Here is an 18,940-nt window from a genome sequence, read left to right on the forward strand (position 1 = left end):
ACAAATTCGCTTGTCCCCGCATTCATGTTCCCCAGGAAATTTTTTCCTAAAATTCTTCTACATCGCTAGAGAAACTCTAGATTCCTCGAATCCTCGACCACTCCCTCGTTCAAGATAATCGACCAACAAAAAACTATACAACAAATTCGCTTATCCCCGCATTCATGTCCCCCAAGTTTCCTTCCAACGCTCTCTCTCCCACGTCCCACTTTCTTTCCACCGAAATGTCCAAAACACCGTCTGATCGAAGCCCTGCGGGGCCGGTGGTGTTCTCTGTTGCAGAAGGCCGAGAGCAACGCGACGCAGATCGGGTTGACGAATTTGGAGCTGGACGCGGCCGGTGTGTACAGCTGCGAGGTGTCGGCCGACTTGCCTTCGTTCCACACGGCCATAGTTTCCGCCACCATGAACGTCGTCGGTAAGGGAAACGGTGTTTATTAACCGGGCGCGAAGCGGGGGTAACTTTACGCGCGTGAACGTCGCCTGGAAGTCGGCTGCTGCGTTGGCTCGCTAGTTTCGAACTGCGAATTAATACCAGCCACGGAGGCCCCGGGTGGACTTAAGGGCTTACGCGAATCGCTGTGGACCGAGCCGAAGATAATACTGCGGGTACACGCGGCCGGAATGAACGGGAATTAGGTGTTTCAGGTGAAGGAGAATTAGGTTAACCGGCGGTTTTATTCCCCGTGTTCCTTCGTCCCTTGTCCCCGGTTCCTCCTCTCTTTCACTTTTTCATTTCGAGTGATACTAAAACCTTCCCACTGTGACCGTCCGATGAGGGCGAACACGGGGGGCGTGGGGGGTGTGGGTGGCGCGGAGGTGGTGGTTCAGCGACCGCGTCAACGCCTCGCAGTCACCGTCACGGTTGCTCATTAATTTATCGGACGTAGAGTGACAAATTGCGGGGCCAAATGGCGCGAAAGCTAAAACGCAGTTCGGGGTGATCACAAAGCCTGAGGTGGATTAAAGTTGGAGTTCTCCAGCATCGAGCCGGGTCTCGCTCGTTCGCAATGGTGGACGTTTACGTTGTTGGTACGGTAAATACACCGACCGGGTCGTAAATTCGAGGCCATCCTACACCTTCATTGTTGCGTCTTGAATGGGAGGCGAAGAAAACGACCAACGACTCCGGGCGAGAACAAATAACGAAAATTACCATCTCTTTCCATCTTACCGTACCGTATACGCTTATTATGTAATTGCTGTTTAGCCCGACTGCGGAGGGATACTGTTTTAATGATTGCTTTACGACGCCATTAAGTTCTTCGGCCCGTGCCTTTTGTCTCGGTTAAGCAACGCGACAAAGGACCGCGCGATTAAGCAATAAAGTCGCTCGTGCACGCGTCGCGACGACCGTACTCCATAGATTGGGAAATGTTCCAGGGAACGACCGTGCGACCGTTTGCAAATTTAAGACGCGGAGTGGCGCACTTGAAGACGTAATTAAAAAGATAATAGAGGAGGCGCACGGAGTGGCGCGGGACCACTCGTTGGAAGTGCTGGAGATGGTTACTACGAGTGCCGGAGTTGGATGATACAGGTGCCGTTTTAAGGAAGTACGTGCTCCGTGTCGTGTACCTTACACGGATGGAGACGAGATGTTTCCTTACGTCGCGAGGCACGGAATGGTTTCGAGGGCTTGATGAAATATTTGAAAATCGTGGGGAACCAAGGGCCAGCGGTACGAGTAATTAGAATCGCTGGTGAACGATGTTCTACGAAGTGGTGTCAAGTGGCAGTGGTTGTGGGAGCGATTCAACGAGGGTAGACACGGGTGCCATTTGTTTTTTTAATGTGTACTCTGTATCGTACACTTTCTACGAATGGAAATTGTAGAAGAATTTGAGCTCGACGAGGTATTGGAAAATTGGTGAGGGATAAAAAGGCACTGGTGGTTACTCTGAGGAAAAGAAGACACGAGTACCATTTCCTAAAAATGTGTACTGTACGTTATATATTTCGGACAAGTGAGAATTAAATATAAAAGAGTGTACAGCTGGATGAGACTTTTGACAATTTTGAAGAACGATGAGACACTAAGATGGTTACTCGGACGAAGAAAAGACACGGGTACCATTTTTTTTTAAATATCTATTCTATATTGTATATTTCCTACGAATGGACATTATAGAAGAATTTGAACTCGACGAGGTATTGGAAAATTGGTGAGGGATAAAAAGGCACTGGTGGTTACTCTGAGGAAAAGAAGACACGAGTACCATTTCCTAAAAATGTGTACTGTACGTTATATATTTCGGACGAATGAGAATTAAATATAGATGAGTGTACTGCTGGATGAGACTTTTGAAAATTTGGAAGAGCGAAGAGATACTAGAATGGTTACTTGAACGAAGAGAAGACATGAGTACCATTTTTTTTTAAATATCTACTCCATATCGTACACTTTCTACGAATAGAAATTATAGAAGAATTTGAGCTCGACGAGGCATTGGAAAATTTCTGAGGGATAAGAAGGCACTGGTAGTTACTCTGACGAAAAGAAGACACGGGTACCATTTCCTAAAAATGTGTAATCTAGGTCATATATTTCGGACGAATGAGAATTAAAAAAAGAAGTGTACAGCTGGATGAGACTTTTGAAAATTTTGAAGAAAGATGAGACACTAGAATGGTTACTCGGACGAAGAGAAGACGCGGGTACCATTTTTTTTTTAAATATCTATTCTATGACGTATACTTCCTACTGATGGAAATTATAGAAAAATTTAAGCTTGACAAGGTATTGGAAAATTTCTGTGGGATAAAAAGGCACTGGATAATTACTCTGAGAAGACACGGGTACCATTTCTTAAAAATCCGTACTCTACGTTATATATTTCGGACGAATAAAAATTAAATATAAAAAAGTGTCCAACTTGATGAGACTTTTGAAAATTTTGGAGTACGATGAAGCACTGGGATGGTTACTCGGACGACGAGAAGACACGGTTACCATTTTTAAAAAATACGTAGATAATATGGTACACAATGTACGGATGAAAATATAGAAAAGTTTCGAGCCTGACGAAATATTCGACGCGTCTGAATAATAAAGAGGTACCAATGGGAGTAATTAAAATTGTTCGTTGGAAAGGTTGTTCGACACAGTGTAAATTGTGAGCAGTTCCACGAGCGAGATACGTTCTCCACATCGCGCAACCGGTACGAAAGAAAATAAAATGTTTTTCTCTTTTTACGCGAAGAGTGAAATTTCTAAGCTTGATAAAACATTTGCAAATTCTTTGAGATGAAGAGGTGCCAGGAAACGTAATTAAGAACTTAATAGAGAAAGTGCCCGAAGTAGTATGGACTGTCAGAAGTGCTGAGGGGTGGTTACTTCAACGAGACTAAAATACGAGTTCCATTATAATAAAATACGTACTGCATCATGTATTTCGTGCAAATGAGAACGAAATGGTTTCTTTTTACCATAAAAAGCAGAACTTTTGAGCCGGAGGAAAAATTCGAAAATTGTGGAAAATGAAGATGCACCGAACGGAGAAAAATTAAATTCTACCACCGGAAAGGTGTCCGAGGTAACTTAAATTCTCGGCGATATCTCAGGTTACTCCGACGTAACGAAAAAAAGAACAAAAAAAAAAAGACAAAAAAGAAAGGAAAGAAAAAAAAAACAGAAACGCACACGAGTACCATTTCGATAAAATACACACCGTCCAACCAAATGCTTCCGCGTACACCGTACTTCCTACGAACAGAAAATAAAATGTTTACCCCTTTTACGCGGAGAGTTTCTGAGCTCGATAAAAACGTTTGCAAATTCTTGGAACTAAAGAGGGACACGGAGAAACGTAATTAAAAAGTTAACAGAGTGCCCGACGACGTAGTACCGACCATCGCGCAACGTCACGAGCGTGGATAAGATACGAGTACCACCCGGTAGAATGAAATACGCACTCGGTGACATAAACGTGTGTGCGAAATGAAACTGTAATATTTTCTTTCTCGAACGAAACGAGAGAAGAAGAAAAACAAAGAAAATATATACGATACGAAAAAAAACAGAACTTCGTGACTACGCGCGTACACGAATGGCGAAATTTTCGCAAAACAGCTTGTTCCCGGTTCGTTAAGGGTGATTGGCCTCGAATTTACGATACACGCGGTACGTACACGCCCTCTTCGTTTACGCTACGAACGATCGAATATACCCGTTGAATAAACATTCGACGCCCACTTTAAAAGAGCCGTATTTCAATTATTTGTTTCGCGACGCGCCTCGCGGTGTATAAGTGGGAAACTTAAATAACGTTCGGACAAACTCGTCGGGCCGTGATGGTTGGATGCAACGGTGACGGTGTGGGGAGTGGGGGGTGGTGGGTGGGGTGTATCGGAGTGGTATCTCGGTTGTTGGAAACGATACGGTATTCAGATCGCAAATACGCGGCGACGGACTGCGAAGTGTTAACGCCCAGTGACTTGAGTCGAGGGGCGTTATGCTTGCCAATTTTCGGGTTTGCACGGTGTCTCCCGTTATGGGAATACAAGTTCGCTGGTGGATCGACGCAACGTTCCGAATCACGGACGAAACTTTCCGTGGATAGTCTCTGCCTTCTCTGATTTCGAACTCCGTGCGGAAAAAATTCCGCTGCGCCGGGAGTAATAACCAAACTTCGACGCGAACCGAGCGGCCCGACCGGGCGTAAGACGCTCTTAATATTTATGCACGGGGAGCATTTTCGTTGGAAGGATTTCGGTTGAGGGCGGGAGGAACACGGGACACTCCTACCCCCCATCCCCACCCCGTCAAGGAATGAAATTTTTCCACGGACCTCTTTTACGCGCGCGAGCCAACCAGCTACCCCGAAAAATTACGCGGCGAAATCACCGCGAGATAGGAACACGGAATTTTTTACCGGAAAAAGACGTTTTTTGATAAAATCCTACGGGACGTTCCCTCGTGTACCGAAATTTTTCACCAACACAACGTCCACCGGAAAAACAAAACGGCGAACGTACCGGACTCTATTCCGGGGGCGCGAAATCTTCACGGGCGTTTCTCGCTTACAACGCGTTCAACGTTCCGACGCTGGATGGAGGTGGAGGATCGGGCAGTTTAAGTTTCTTTGGGAAAAATCGTGATGCTTTAGGATTCATTGGGAAAACTCGGGTAGCTTCGGTTCTTTGGGGAAGAATACTTTGGCTTAGGATTCTTTGGGGAAATTCGTGTAGCTTTAGTTTTTTGGGGGAAAATTCGTGCAGCTTTATTTTCTTTAAGAAAATTCGGGTAGCTTAGGTTTCTTTGAGAAAAATTGTGCAGCTTTAGATTCTTTGGGAAAATTCGTGTAGCTTTAGTTTTTTGGGGAAAAATCGTGCAGCTTTAGTTTCTTTAGGAAAACTCGGGTAGCTTTAGTTTCTTTGGGCAAAATTGTGCAGTTTTAGATTCTGTGGGAAAATTCGTGTAGCTTTAGTTTTTTGGGAAAAATCGTGCAGCTTTAGTTCCTTTAAGAAAATTCGGGTAACTTAGGTTTCTTTGGGAAAAATTGTGCAGCTTTAGATTCTTTGGGAAAATTCGTGCAGCTTTAGTTTTTTGGGGGAAAAATCGTGCAGCTTTAGTTCCTTTAAGAAAATTCGTGTAGCTTTAGTTTTTTGGGAAAAATTTGTGAAACTTTAGTTTTTAAGAGAAAAAATCTTGTGGCTTTAGTTTCTTTGGAAGAAATAGTGTATTTTTAGTTTCTTTGAAAACAATCCTGCATCTTTAACTTTTTGGAAAAAATCGGGCAGTATAGGTTTCATTGGGAAAAATCGTAATGCTTTAGCTTCATTGGGAAAACTCGGGTAGCTTCGGTTCTTTGGAGAAGAATTCTTTGAGAAAATTCGTGTAGCTTTAGTTTTTTGGGTAAAAATTGTGCAGCTTTAGTTCCTTTAGGAAAACTCGGGTAGCTTTAGTTTTTTGAGGAAAAATTTTTCAACTTTAGATTCTTTGGGAAAATTCGTGTAGCTGTAGTTTTTAGGGGAAAATTCGTGAAACTTTAGTTTTTCGGGGAAAAATCTTGCAGCTCTAGTTCCTTTCGAAGAAATAGTACATTTTTAATTTCTTTGAAAACAATCATGCACCTTTAATTTTTTGAAAAAAATCGGGTAGCTTTAGTTTCTTTGGGAAAAATTGTGCAGCTTTGATATCTTTGGGAAAATTCGTGTAGCTTTATTATCTTTGGCAAAACTCGAATAGTTTCATTTTCTTTAGAAAAAATCGTGCAGTTTTATTTTCTTTGGAAAAATTCGTAAAGCTTCAGTTTCTTTGGAGAAAATCGTGCAGTTTTAGTTTTTCGAGAAGAAATCGTGCAGCTTTAGTTTCTTTGAGTAAAACCGTGCAACTTTAATCCCTCTGGGAAAACTCGTGCAGCTTTAGTTTCTTTGTTGTTGATCAACGCGAACAATGCGTGGCGAATGTACAACGTGTAATGCAATTTGTTGATAAAATTGACGGATGATGTTCCGCGTTGGAAATATATTTGAAAAATTCCGGCACGCTTAATACGTAGAGTTATTTACGTGGCTCGAAACGGTGTAAAAGTCGAGTTTTATTCCACGTGTTCACGGTATTACAAGCGCGGACTCGTCGCGGAGTGTTTTACATTTATTTTATGCGGCTAACGCAATTATTACGGGGATAAAGTTATCGCGACTCCTGGATCGTACACCGCAAGATTTCTTAAATCGCGATCGGGTTGGATTTATGGAATCGTGCTCGAAACGTTCCCTGCCACGCATCTGCATAGCTTATCGTACAGGTTATGCTACACGACTTTAGTTTATCACTTTATTCACGTCACGCTTCGATTCTCGTTTAATTCCGTCGTCATCGTCGCCCAACACTCCGTATTATTCATCATTCTTTGTCATTCGGTATATAAATAATTGAAATTCATTTGACGAAAAATCAAATGGAAATTATTTTTCGCTAACCCCGACGGGGGCTTTAAACAAAATAATACGGTCGGTGAAGCGGGAAGAAGTCGTGAAAAATATTATCGATTCGGGATACCAAAAATTATTATTATCATATCGCGTGAAATATCTATCCCCTGATCGTATTTTTAAATATTTTCGTTCCAAAATTCACCGTATTCGAGGCAGATACGATTTTGAGCTTTTCAGAGGATAAGCAGCTGTCTGCCCGAATCCTACCTTTTACGCGATATTATTTAAAAAGGCTTTCGACCGAATCATTTCATACGAATAATTGAAATCCGTTTTACGAAGAATCGAATGAACATTATTTCTCCGTTACCCCGGAATAGGTTTCAAACAAAACAGTACGATCGGTGCAGGGAAAGAAAACACAGGGAAATATCGTCGATTCGTCGTATCAAAAATTATTATTATCATCGTATCTATAATACATCCTCCTCTCGATCGTATATTTAATTATTCTCGTTCGCGAGTTCACCGCTTTGGATAAAAGATACGATTTTCCAATCCAGTCGTAGGACGAACGAAAATAACGGTCGTTCGCGCGACATAATAAAATCGTCTTCGACGAATTAATTTGTTCTTCGAATTATCGCGAACCGTCGCCGGTAACCGGGAATGCAAGACAAAAGGGATTTCATCATCTCGAGAGATCAAGCGGTGGTACGATTTCAGGGAACTCGACCTCGAAATCCCGAACTTACATACGATTTTCCGCTCCCCGGCGTATTCGAAATTTCGAGAGCGTATGGCGGTGCAAGAAAAAAAGAAAACGAAAAAAAAAAAAAACGAAAAAACCGCTCGCGCGCACCAAACGAGAGGCAAAATGGTTGCGTTTTATCGCCGCGGAATGTTTCCCAGTTTTCGGGTCTCGTGCCGGAAGATTTTCGTACGGGATATCTCGGCGCGGTGTTTGTTCTTCGATGAATACCGTGTACCAGTCACTTGAAACGTTCCCCCGCCCTCCGCGAGCGCCACCCACTCGCCCCTCCCACCGCAGTCACCACCCATAGGAGAAGACCAAAGGAAAAAAGAAAGGAGACTACGACGAGCTCAAGAGGCTCTTGCAAATCATAAAAGCGATACGACGAAAAAGGAGCGGCGCCAGAGGATCCTTCCAACCACCCACACCCCCTCTCTCTCCACTTCGAACCGTTCTCGTTATCCCGATAAAACGAAAACTCGGGAAACCGTGTTTCTCGAGAACGCGCGCGCAATCGTTCGCCTCTACTAGCGGGCCGTGCAAATCTCGCCGATCCGGGGGCGCGCCGCAAAGCGGAAGAAACAGAGGCGAGTGGGTGGGGGAACCGACCGATCCGACCCCCCACCACTCCGATACGTGGACCGGTGGTGGGGATCACGGACGCGGCGCGCGGAAAAATATCAAACGCACCGTTCGAGAACACATCGTCGAAATATTTGGCACAGCCTCCTCTCGCGGTGCTCGATGCTACGGGAGGAGGACGAGGGGAGTGGCGGCGGTGGAGGCAGTGGGAACGGGGGGAGGGGGGACTGAAAGAGCCCGAGGACAATGGTGTCTCTCTTATGAATACATTACTTCGATATCGAAACGCGAGCGCGAATTGCCAGGCATAAAAGAAGAATTTTTCATCAGGCCGCGCGGCACAGAGACATAGAGAAAGGTGTGGGGGGACAACGGGGGCGGGGAGGGGGCAGAGAGTAAACGAGATATGTATATATATATATATACACATATATATATGTGGAACCACCATCCTGGCTATATCGGTATGTCGGTGCATTCGGGAATCTTGAAAAGTTCCCCTTCCGCTCCTCCCTTCTCCCCCCCTCCTCCTCCGAAGCCCGTTTCGCGATACGTGCACGCTCGGTGCAAACCGGGGAGGGGCACGCGGGGGTACACCGAACGTCAAAGCGGCGTTTCGAACATGCCTCGCATACTTCCGGCCGTGTATACCTGCCGTCTCTTGTTCCGCAGAATTACCCTCTCAAGGGCCGTCGATACACGGGTTAAGGAGGAAATACCGGATTGACGATACGGTGCGTTTGAACTGCACATCCGGACGGAGTAAACCCGCGGCCAATCTCACCTGGTACATCAACGACCGACAAGTACGGGTTTGGTATACGCCGTTCGGAGTTTCGGACCGACCGAACTCGCGGACTCGCGAATCCCCGCCGGCTCCCCGTAAGACGCGACCGATACCCCCTCTACCGCGAAACTATGGACCAATGCGCAGCCTCGGTGATTCGAACCATTACGCACTGTCGACCGTGTCGTCCAGCGACCGATACGATCGAGCGACCGAAATCTGCGTAGAGATCGACGCGACATCGACGAAAGAACGAGACTTGGTACTGTTTGGGTAATCGTTCGAAAAATTAGACGTATTGTACGTCTTGTGTTGCGTAATGTATGTTACGAGATATGTCACGGTTCGAGACAAATGCGCGTTTTTATTTTAACCCTTTCGCTACCGCGGGCGTATATATACGTCCTCGAAGAATGATCATTCGTATACGGAGAGTATATATATACGCTCTGGAAAAGTGGTCGCTGAGGTATGAAGAGCGTATATATACGTCCTCGAAAAATGATCATTCGTATACGGAGAGTATATATATACGCTCTAGAAAAGTGGTCGCTGAGGTATGAAGAGCGTATATATACGTCCCCGAAGAATGATCATTCGTATACGAGGAGCGTATATATAAGGTCTGGGAAAGTGGTTGCTGAGGTATGAAGAGCGTATATATACGCTCTGGAAAAGTGGTCGCTGAGGAACGAAGAGCGTATATATACGCTTAGGAAAAGTGGTCGCTGAGGTAAGAAGAGTGCATATATACGCTCTGGAGAAGTGGTCGCTGAGATAACAGCGTATATATATGCCCTCGAAGCATGACCATTCATATACGAAGAACGTATATATACGCTCTGGAGAAGTGTTCGCTGAGATACGACGAACGTATATATACGGTTTGGAAAAGTGTTCACTGAGGTACGAAGAACGTATATATACATTCATGCAATATATAATTTTATTTCATACTTTACACGAGATATTTTTGTTAATCGAGCATCTTATATAAAAAATGCCTCAAAAATGCATCAAAAAAAAAAAGATCAAGTTCGAAAATATGTCGTTTGTAATAAACGCGGAAAAAGACATGAGTCGAGGTACTATTGTTCACAATGTGATGTTGGTTTATTCGTGGTTCCATGCTTTGAACTTTATCATACCGAACTTGATTATTAATATTGTGTTCGACATTAAATACTTTCGTAATTTCGTTATATTGTATTAAAAAATATTATACGACCATTACAATATAATATATAAAAAAAAAATTACGATTACAAAGTTTTATATTTTATAAAATAAAACTATATTACCAAATATAAGAAATATCATTGTGAAATTTCGAGAACAAGAAACGACTTCTACTTACTTCGTAGCATTCCATACCTCGGTGTGAACTATTCAGTAGTGCGTTCCGTTCATAGCTATCACATTTTCTCACAAGCGTTCCGTAGCGAAAGGGTTAATGTTTAGGTGAGTTTTTTTTTTGAGTTATTTGGTTATTTGAAATTGGAACGAAATGTTTTCTTGTGTTATTTTTTCGTTCGATTATGGATTCTTTGGGATATTTTCTCGAGTATTTTGTAATTTTCTTGCGTCGAGAAACGCGGATTTGAATATAGTGTCTCGTGTGTATATGTTCAGGGAATGTGTTAGCGAAAGGTAAATGAAGAGACTGGGCGAAGGCAGTGATTGAATTGAGTATGGATGATAACTGAGTTCGTTTAGGAGAACATGGTCATTCGTATAACACTTGGGTATATTTGTGGAGAAAATTTTAGATGGTGTAATTTTCCAAGTAATTGTTGACAAATATTGTAAATTAAATAATTGCAACCAGTTGTCAAAAATGTACAGATGATGAAGCGATCAAAGGGACTTTAACATCTTCGTTCAATATTCGATGTATTATAATTCATCGAACGTGTACACGAAAATGACGAATTAAATAATATAAATCAGAATCTCGCGAAGAAAAGATAAAACGAACCATGGAATTGAACGAAGAAAAAACCAAGAAAATTCTCACAATTATTTTAAAAAGGTTACAGTAAAATATATAGTAAATTACTCAAAATTTTTCGTCGTTTTGTAGTAACGTACAATTATTTGTTACTTCATTCGAACCGAGTGATCGAAATAGAAAATAATTTGAGAACAATTCAATACAAACGTAAGATACGTTCAATTTTCAACGTTATTTTAAAAATAAGAATGATAAAATATTTAAAGTAATTATTTCGAACGATTGCATCGTATTGGAAATCGACGAAAATCGAGTGGAAAATTCTCGAGTAAAATAAATCCGAAATGGTGGCTCGAGACTCAATTTCTAAACTAAATTTTTTCCTCGCAAAAGTTGCTCGTTGTGCGAACCCGTTCGTCCGTTTCAACGCACTTGATTGGTCGCCGGGAGCAGCGAGTCGCTCGTATTTTTACGGTCGCCGCGACCACGTGCGTAATCGTTGCTAAATTTTTCGTAAACTTCGTGCAGATTGGTCGACAACGCGTAACGGTTCTTAGATCGACGAGTCGATCTCCGGATATCCAGAGTATCTCCGTTTTCCTAACCGTGCTCTCCGAACGGAGAGAAAAGAAAAAGAAAAGAAACACTTACTTCGGTTCCACGACCAACGCGAAGCTGGTACCGCACAACCTTTTCCGCTGATGAGGCAAATGAGATCGTGTAACATTTGGGTCAGCTTTATTACGGACAAAGACGAGAGTGAAATAATATATTTCACTTCGGTGTGATGTGAAATTCATTTTAAGTGCATACCGTAAAGTTCAACGAGACAGTTCAGTTCCTCCAAGTCGAAGATTTTGAATTTCGAATTACGTGTTCCTTGGGTCTGAACGAACTCGTAACAAGTTTCGTGATAATGCAATGAACATCGTAACGTCGACGAAGTGGTGGAATTTTCTTGAAAAATATTTCGAGTCGAATATTTCCGTGAAACGATCATTTGCTCGGAGGAGAATCGGATCACAATGGTAACAACAATTACGGAACGGTATTTTTTCGTACGGAGCAACGAACTTGTTCCTAACTTCACTTCGCGGGATGGATCGACTAAATGAAAGGGGCGAACTTTGCGCACCACTGGTCCAGAAGCTGCAAACTTTTCCGTAGTTATCGAGTGCAATGAAAAGTGCTATTCTATCCACTTTTTAACCGACTTCGTGTTACCATAAGATGAATAAGGTATCTCTCGGAGCACTTTTGTTTTCATCGGAAAATGGAGATATCTGGTTCTGGCGCCGGACTCTTCGATTATAGTCGGGTCGAAGACAGAATCGACTTGGTAGCTACCACTCCTTCCGATAAGGGAAATTCTTTTCCTTTGTTCGACGGTGACCATTGGGGAGAGGAGAAATTTAGACGTCTTCGGGGTTGCTCTTTCTCCTCTAGCTATCGCTTATTAGCATGTGACCCGTTCTCGGGCACATTCGATGTCTACGAATCCGAGTTCGATTTTGCGAACAAAGTCGCGGAGAAATTTCGAGAAATTTTATCCATAACGTCGAACAATTTGAAATTTGCAGAAATTTTATTTATTACGACGAATAATTTGAAATTTGGAAAAATTTTATTTGTAACGACGTATAGTTTGAAGTTTTATGAAATTTTATTTAGAATGAATAATTTGAAATTTTATGAAATTTTATTTATAACGAGTAATTTGAAATTTAGAGAAATTTTATTTATAACGAATAATTTGAAATTTAGAGAAATTTTATTTAGAACGAATAATTTGAAATTTAGAGAAATTTTATTTAGAACGAATAATTTGAAATTTGGAGAAATTTTATTTAGAACGAATAATTTGAAATTTAGAGAAATTTTATTTATAACGAATAGTTTGAAATTTAGAGAAATTTTATTTATAACGAATAATTTGAAATTTAGAGAAATTTTATTTATAACGAATAGTTTGAAATTTTATGAAATTTTATTTATAACGAATAATTTGAAATCTTATGAAATTTTATTTATAACGAATAATTTGAAATTTAGAGAAATTTTATTTAGAACGAATAATTTGAAATTTAGAGAAATTTTATTTATAACGAATAGTTTGAAATTTAGAGAAATTTTATTTAGAACGAATAATTTGAAATTTAGAGAAATTTTATTTAGAACGAATAATTTGAAATTTAGAGAAATTTTATTTAGAACGACGAATAATTTGATTCAAAGACTCATAAATAAGAGCGAAGGGGTTTATTTAAACGCTGGAAATAATAGGTGAGATTTATCGGGGTTAGGTATTAATAACAGCAATTTCGTTAGACGTTTGAGTAACGCAATTGATGAATTGATAAACGTGTCGAAAACAGGAAATAGTAATTAAAAGGAATTAGTGGAAATCTTTTTTGTACAATTTCAAGAAACGAAAGGTGTGTCGAAGGTATCATTATTAAGTATTTAATAATAATAAAATGTTCGAAATGATCTGAAGAAGGTAAACAGCTCGCTAAAATTTATTTTACCAATCGAGCCAATTCTGTCTTCGTATCGACCGATGGAGGGGTTCTTTACACGATTTCGGTGATCGGATACACCATCGAGGGAAAAAAACGTAGTCCACGGGCGATAACTATTTCAAATATTAGGATTATGGAGAAAGAATCCGTCAAATCAATTTGGGTTACCAGTTCAGCGATTCGATCAGCCGATTTTCAGAAATAGAATCGCCCTCTTGCCTCTGGGTTTTGCTCGCGTTTCGTTCTCGCGTTACATCGAATTTGAATTTCGTGGCTGACAGGGAACCGGCGCACTTTATACGCCGATCGAACTTTAGGCTCGGGCCTTTTAAATATTGTAGAATTCGTATATCGGGTTTCGAAATAAAAATTTAACCGGTTAGGAAAATACTTCACCGATGCGATCGGATCGATAGATTCGTTTCTCTCTACCAAACGAGTTTTACGTAATCAGTCGTTGCCTGCAAAGAGAATCCTGTCTGAATTCAGGTTGGAACTGATCGAACGATTCGGTATACGAATATTCGAATTGGGTGTTCGAATAATTTAATATTCGAATATTCGAGTAGATATTTTCGAATATTATTCGAATACTTTTGCAATCGAGTATTTGAATATTCGAGTAGATATTCGAATATCGTTAGAATACTTTTGCAATTGAGTATTTGAATATTCGAGTAGACATTCAAATATTATTCGAATACATTTGCAATAGAGTATTTGAGTATTCGAGTAGATATTCAAATATCATTCGAATACTTTTGCAATCGAGTATTTGAGTATTCGAGTATACATTCAAATATTATTCGAATACATTTGCAATAGAGTATTTGAGTATTCGAGTATATATTCGAATATCATTAGAATACTTTTGCAATCGAGTATTTGAGTATTCGAGTATACATTCAAATATTATTCGAATACATTTGCAATAGAGTATTTGAGTATTCGAGTAGATATTCGAATATCATTAGAATACTTTTGCAATCGAGTATTTGAATATTCGAGTAGATATTCGAATATCATTAGAATACTTTTGCAATCGAGCATTTGAGTATTCGAGTAGATATTCGAATATCATTCGAATACTTTTGCAATCGAGTATTTGAATATTCGAATAGACATTCAAATATTATTCGAATACTTTTGCAATCGAGTATTTGAGTATTCGAGTAGATATTCGAATATCATTCGAATACTTTTGCAATCGAGTATTTCAATATTAGAATAGATATTCAAATATCATTCGAATACTTTTGCAATTGAGTATTTGGGTATTTGAATACCACTATTCGGATATAAGATGAAAATAGTATTTGAACCAAAAAATAGACTCAAAGAACTTGATTTACAGTCTATATCATATCATTCGAATACCTTGTAATCAAACAGTCAACCATTTCAATAGCATTTGAACATTCGAGTATTCGAATAGCATTCGAATTACATTCGTGGAATATTTGACTCACCGAAATTTTCGAATATTCGAGTACAAAAAAATTCAACGAACAATCTCAATCTTAATACGAATAACATTCGACTCACATTTGTGGAATATTTGACTCACTGAAATTTTCGAATATTCAAGTACAAAAAAATTCAACGAACAATTTCAATCTCAGTACGAATACTTTGAGTCTTTCGGAAAAGTTTACCGCGAATTTTTCTATAAAATGTCCACAAAGCGTTCGTTTCGTGATCCAGAAGATTTTTGTACAACTTATTCACGAAAAGATAAAAGCAACGTACGTCTCGTAAAGCTGTCAATGGAAAGACGTTTACTACGTTCGCGATAAAATCGATTGGCCGTTCAAGGTCATCGAAAGGATACCCCCCACCAAACGATTCGGTTATCCGATCGTTCTGTCTCTTGACTTCTGTCTGGTAACGCAACGCTGCGGACACTTATCTCTTAAACAGAGCAGCACATTGGCATTGAACGAGGGTGGGGGTTGCGTCTGACGTTATTCACAGTGAGGGGAGTGGCCTTCAACGGCCAGTTGATTTTGTGCCAACTATAGGTGAGCTCTTTCTTCGTTCCTCGCGGAGTGTTTGGACCAGTATTAGATGACGCTGCATTACTCAACGCTTTCCGTTCCAAATACAGATTGTACCAAGTACTGTAGAGAGAAAACGAATCGATTGATCCGATTGCTGGAATTCGTAGCCGGATTTTACATTTGCTGGACGCCCCCTTTGACCAATTGTGTCACTCAGACCGTAAACGAATTTTTGTTCACCGCAGCTAATATTCAAAATGGCTGACCATCTGCAAATATCGAAAGATACAGAAATATCGTATAAAAGGTACGTTACTTATTCGGGATAAGTCACTTTTTCGTCGGTCTTGATCCATTTTGTAAATTTTTGCTCGAATGTAACCGTCTAATTTTTTTTTAAATCATTTACAATTGCAAAAATAATACTTACTTAGAAAATATCTCGGTAATTTTTCTCCTTGGACTGTAAACCACTTTTGTAATTGAACACCTGACTCGCATCGTGTCCGTTTGAAAAATCGAAACCGTCTAATTTTTTTTAAATCATTTACAATTGCAAAAATAATACTTACTTAGCGAATATCTCGGTAACTTTTCTCCTTGAATGGTAAACCACTTTTGTAATTGAACACCTGACTCGAATCGCGTCCGTTTGAAAAGTCGAAACCGAACTAAATTTACAGACACGTTTGTCGATCGTTTTCGCAACGTACTCGTCTCGATACGACGCGAAATAAATTTTCATACACGACGGTTTACCATTTACTTAAAGTCACCGAGTCGATAAATCACTCCGGTGTTCACAGTGTTGGGGTAATATTGAAATTCTCGCAGTGTGTGTCAAAGTAGCTTCAGTCGACGGCATTAAATTTCGAATAAGAGGATCGGGGAGAAGGGGTGGGGGTGGGGAAATAAAAAAAAAAAAGAAAAAAGAAGAAACGGAAACGGCGATAAAAATTGTACGTTTATGGAAACAGCGATACAAACGGAATGTCGAAAAAATTGTTTCGCATTCGAGCATTTTGTGGGCTTATTTTTAGACAGCTGTGCTCGAGAATGAATTCGTTTCGATTCAAACGAAGCATGGATATTTGATCTCACGGTGGAATTTTTTTTTTTCTTCTTTTTTTTGTAACAAAATCTTACAAACGAGTTTTTTCGACGTTCGTTTCCGGGATGGGCAGTAAATTTCAAAGCCATTGTTTAAATGCTCCGGCGATATTAAAAAGAGTGGGACAGGGGTAGGGTGGGGAGTGGTGAAAAAGCAATCGAAGTTCCTTCAATGACACGGCTATCAAAATACAATCCTGTCAGATCGTCCATCGATTCGTTTTTACGAAGCATTCGCGTCGATAAAACGTATCGTTGTTCGTGTACTTTCGATATTCACGGTGTCCCGTATTAACCCTGCAGAGCGCAAGAGGGCGAGGAAAGATCGGTCTCTGTTCAACTTGAACGCGTCTTGAACATTTTTCGTTAACTCTTCGAAAAGTAGCTTTCTCCCCGTGGGAAACCAGTTTTGTTGTTTAAAAAGGAAAAGAACATTTAACTTCTACCGAGCGCTACTGCCGCCGATAAATTAACACGTTACCACGAGCCTTTGTTATTCGATCCGAGAGTTTTTTTTTTCCTCCAAAAATCTGAAACGATAGATTTCAGACAACACAGAGCAAACACGAATCCTTTGCGGTCCAAATATGTGTACTCCCGTGGGCGCGCGGAAATTTAGACCAATATTAGTTTCAGAGTTTGTTATCTTTTGTAAATGAAACACTTCCCGATCACATCGAGCGATACACATATATTTGTGTCGCTGCGGTTTGATATTTTACACGATGTTTGTCTCCCCTATATATACACACATATCTATACATCGAGCATCGTCGGCGACGTCTAAAGCTAGCTTTCGGTAGCAAATTTTCTCCTTCCACGTTTATTTGTCTAGCGTGCTTCTAGGAAATACAGGGAGCAATAATCTCCCTCGTAGGTGCGAATAAAGGGACGATTTCTGGTCAGAAAGATTTCGTTCGATTCAATCCGATCGGTTCTCTTGCATTTTTGTCGCGAGTGCATCTCTTACGATGCAGTTGCATCCTCTCCTCTTGTAACGTGAAAACTTTTTCTCGATTTTCGGACAATTTTCCAGAAAATTTTCTCCATCGTTTCGTAGACACGAGTTTCGTTCTGGTTTCTAAAATCATCTTCGACACAGTGTATGGACGTGAACGAGCGTCACGATCGATCGTTGGATAGATTCAACGTGCAAGTATAAATCGAAAAGGTGGTGTGAATCGATTTCGAAAATTCGTGGGGCACGCGATTAGGTAACGTGTCCCGATCGTTGCTCATTATTTCTACTTGTGTCGGTGGTTGTAAACAGTGACGATAATACGGTGTTACCTGTTTCAACTTGTTCTAACTAGTTGGAAGATAGCCAAATACCATACCGCTATCAATGTTTACAAACATCAACGCGGCCAGAAATAATGAATAATGGATAGACTGTTTAGCCACGTGTGCACCCGCGAATTTTCAAAATCGATATCGAACATTTTCACTCAACATTTTCCATTTATCTTTGCACGAGGAATTTTTACATTTTGTGCTCGCAATTGCATTCGGTATAAATCCATTTAAAACTACAACGAGGAGATGGATAATACGCATCGTAAAATGTACACACTGTACCTTGCACTGTACTGCAATTTTAAATTGCACTTGGAAAATATTTTCCATCTTTTGCACGCACCCAGGGTTATTATAGAAACATTGGACAGGTTGTAGTTCTTATTCGAACGAGACGATACCAAAATTTGAAGAAAATTGAATCGTGTATACTATAATATAATCGTGAATACTATCTTTCTATGGTGGCAATTTTTATTTTTATTTTGCTTTTCGAGTAATTATCTAATGTAGGAGTAATTATCTATGCATCTCGTCGATTCTTATGACCTTGAAATACGTTTTGCTTGAATCAACGTTTCGATCAACTTTCTTCTATAGATACAATCGTCACTCGGTTTTAATTTCGAAGATGCAGAAAAAAGTGTGTTCAGAATTATACGATTGGTGTTTGGTCTTGATTGAATTTTGAATTTTATTCGACATTATCGAGTTTCAATTGGGTCGTTGGCATTGTTTATGTGACAAAAGCCGTGTTCTGGCTCAAACAAACGTTGATTATTATTTTACGATAGCTTTGCCTCGCGGAGGTTGGATATTAATTTGCACCAAACCGAAACCCATTGATCTTTCCCTTTTATCGATATTAAAAATTACTATGGTCAATCAGTCGAGCTTAGGTTCAGCCGTATAACAATTAAGTGCACTCGTAACAAGTTTAATTAAAGTTTTACGCGAACATCTCGGAGGTTAGGGAACGGGAGATTATAGGGAAAAGATTGTTCGTAATGTTGACCTTGACAAGGTATTTCAAGGTCGTTAAAATCGACGAGG

The 18,940-nt window shown here is 40.3% G+C and overlaps 1 protein-coding gene across 2 annotated transcripts in view; it reads left to right on the forward strand.

The window, feature by feature from the left end:
- LOC143148854 (cell adhesion molecule 3-like) overlaps positions 1-18,940 on the forward strand; it is an 80,113-nt gene that overhangs the window by 35,535 nt on the left and 25,638 nt on the right. For both annotated transcript variants that reach the window (XM_076315615.1, XM_076315625.1), the window contains exons 3-4: positions 283-418; positions 8,891-9,024. In XM_076315615.1, coding sequence (XP_076171730.1) covers positions 283-418; positions 8,891-9,024 — 270 coding nt within the window. The remainder of the gene's footprint in view (positions 1-282; positions 419-8,890; positions 9,025-18,940) is intronic.

The sequence above is a fragment of the Ptiloglossa arizonensis genome, chromosome 1, assembly GCF_051014685.1.
Source record: "Ptiloglossa arizonensis isolate GNS036 chromosome 1, iyPtiAriz1_principal, whole genome shotgun sequence".
NCBI classification, from domain to species: domain Eukaryota; kingdom Metazoa; phylum Arthropoda; class Insecta; order Hymenoptera; family Colletidae; genus Ptiloglossa; species Ptiloglossa arizonensis.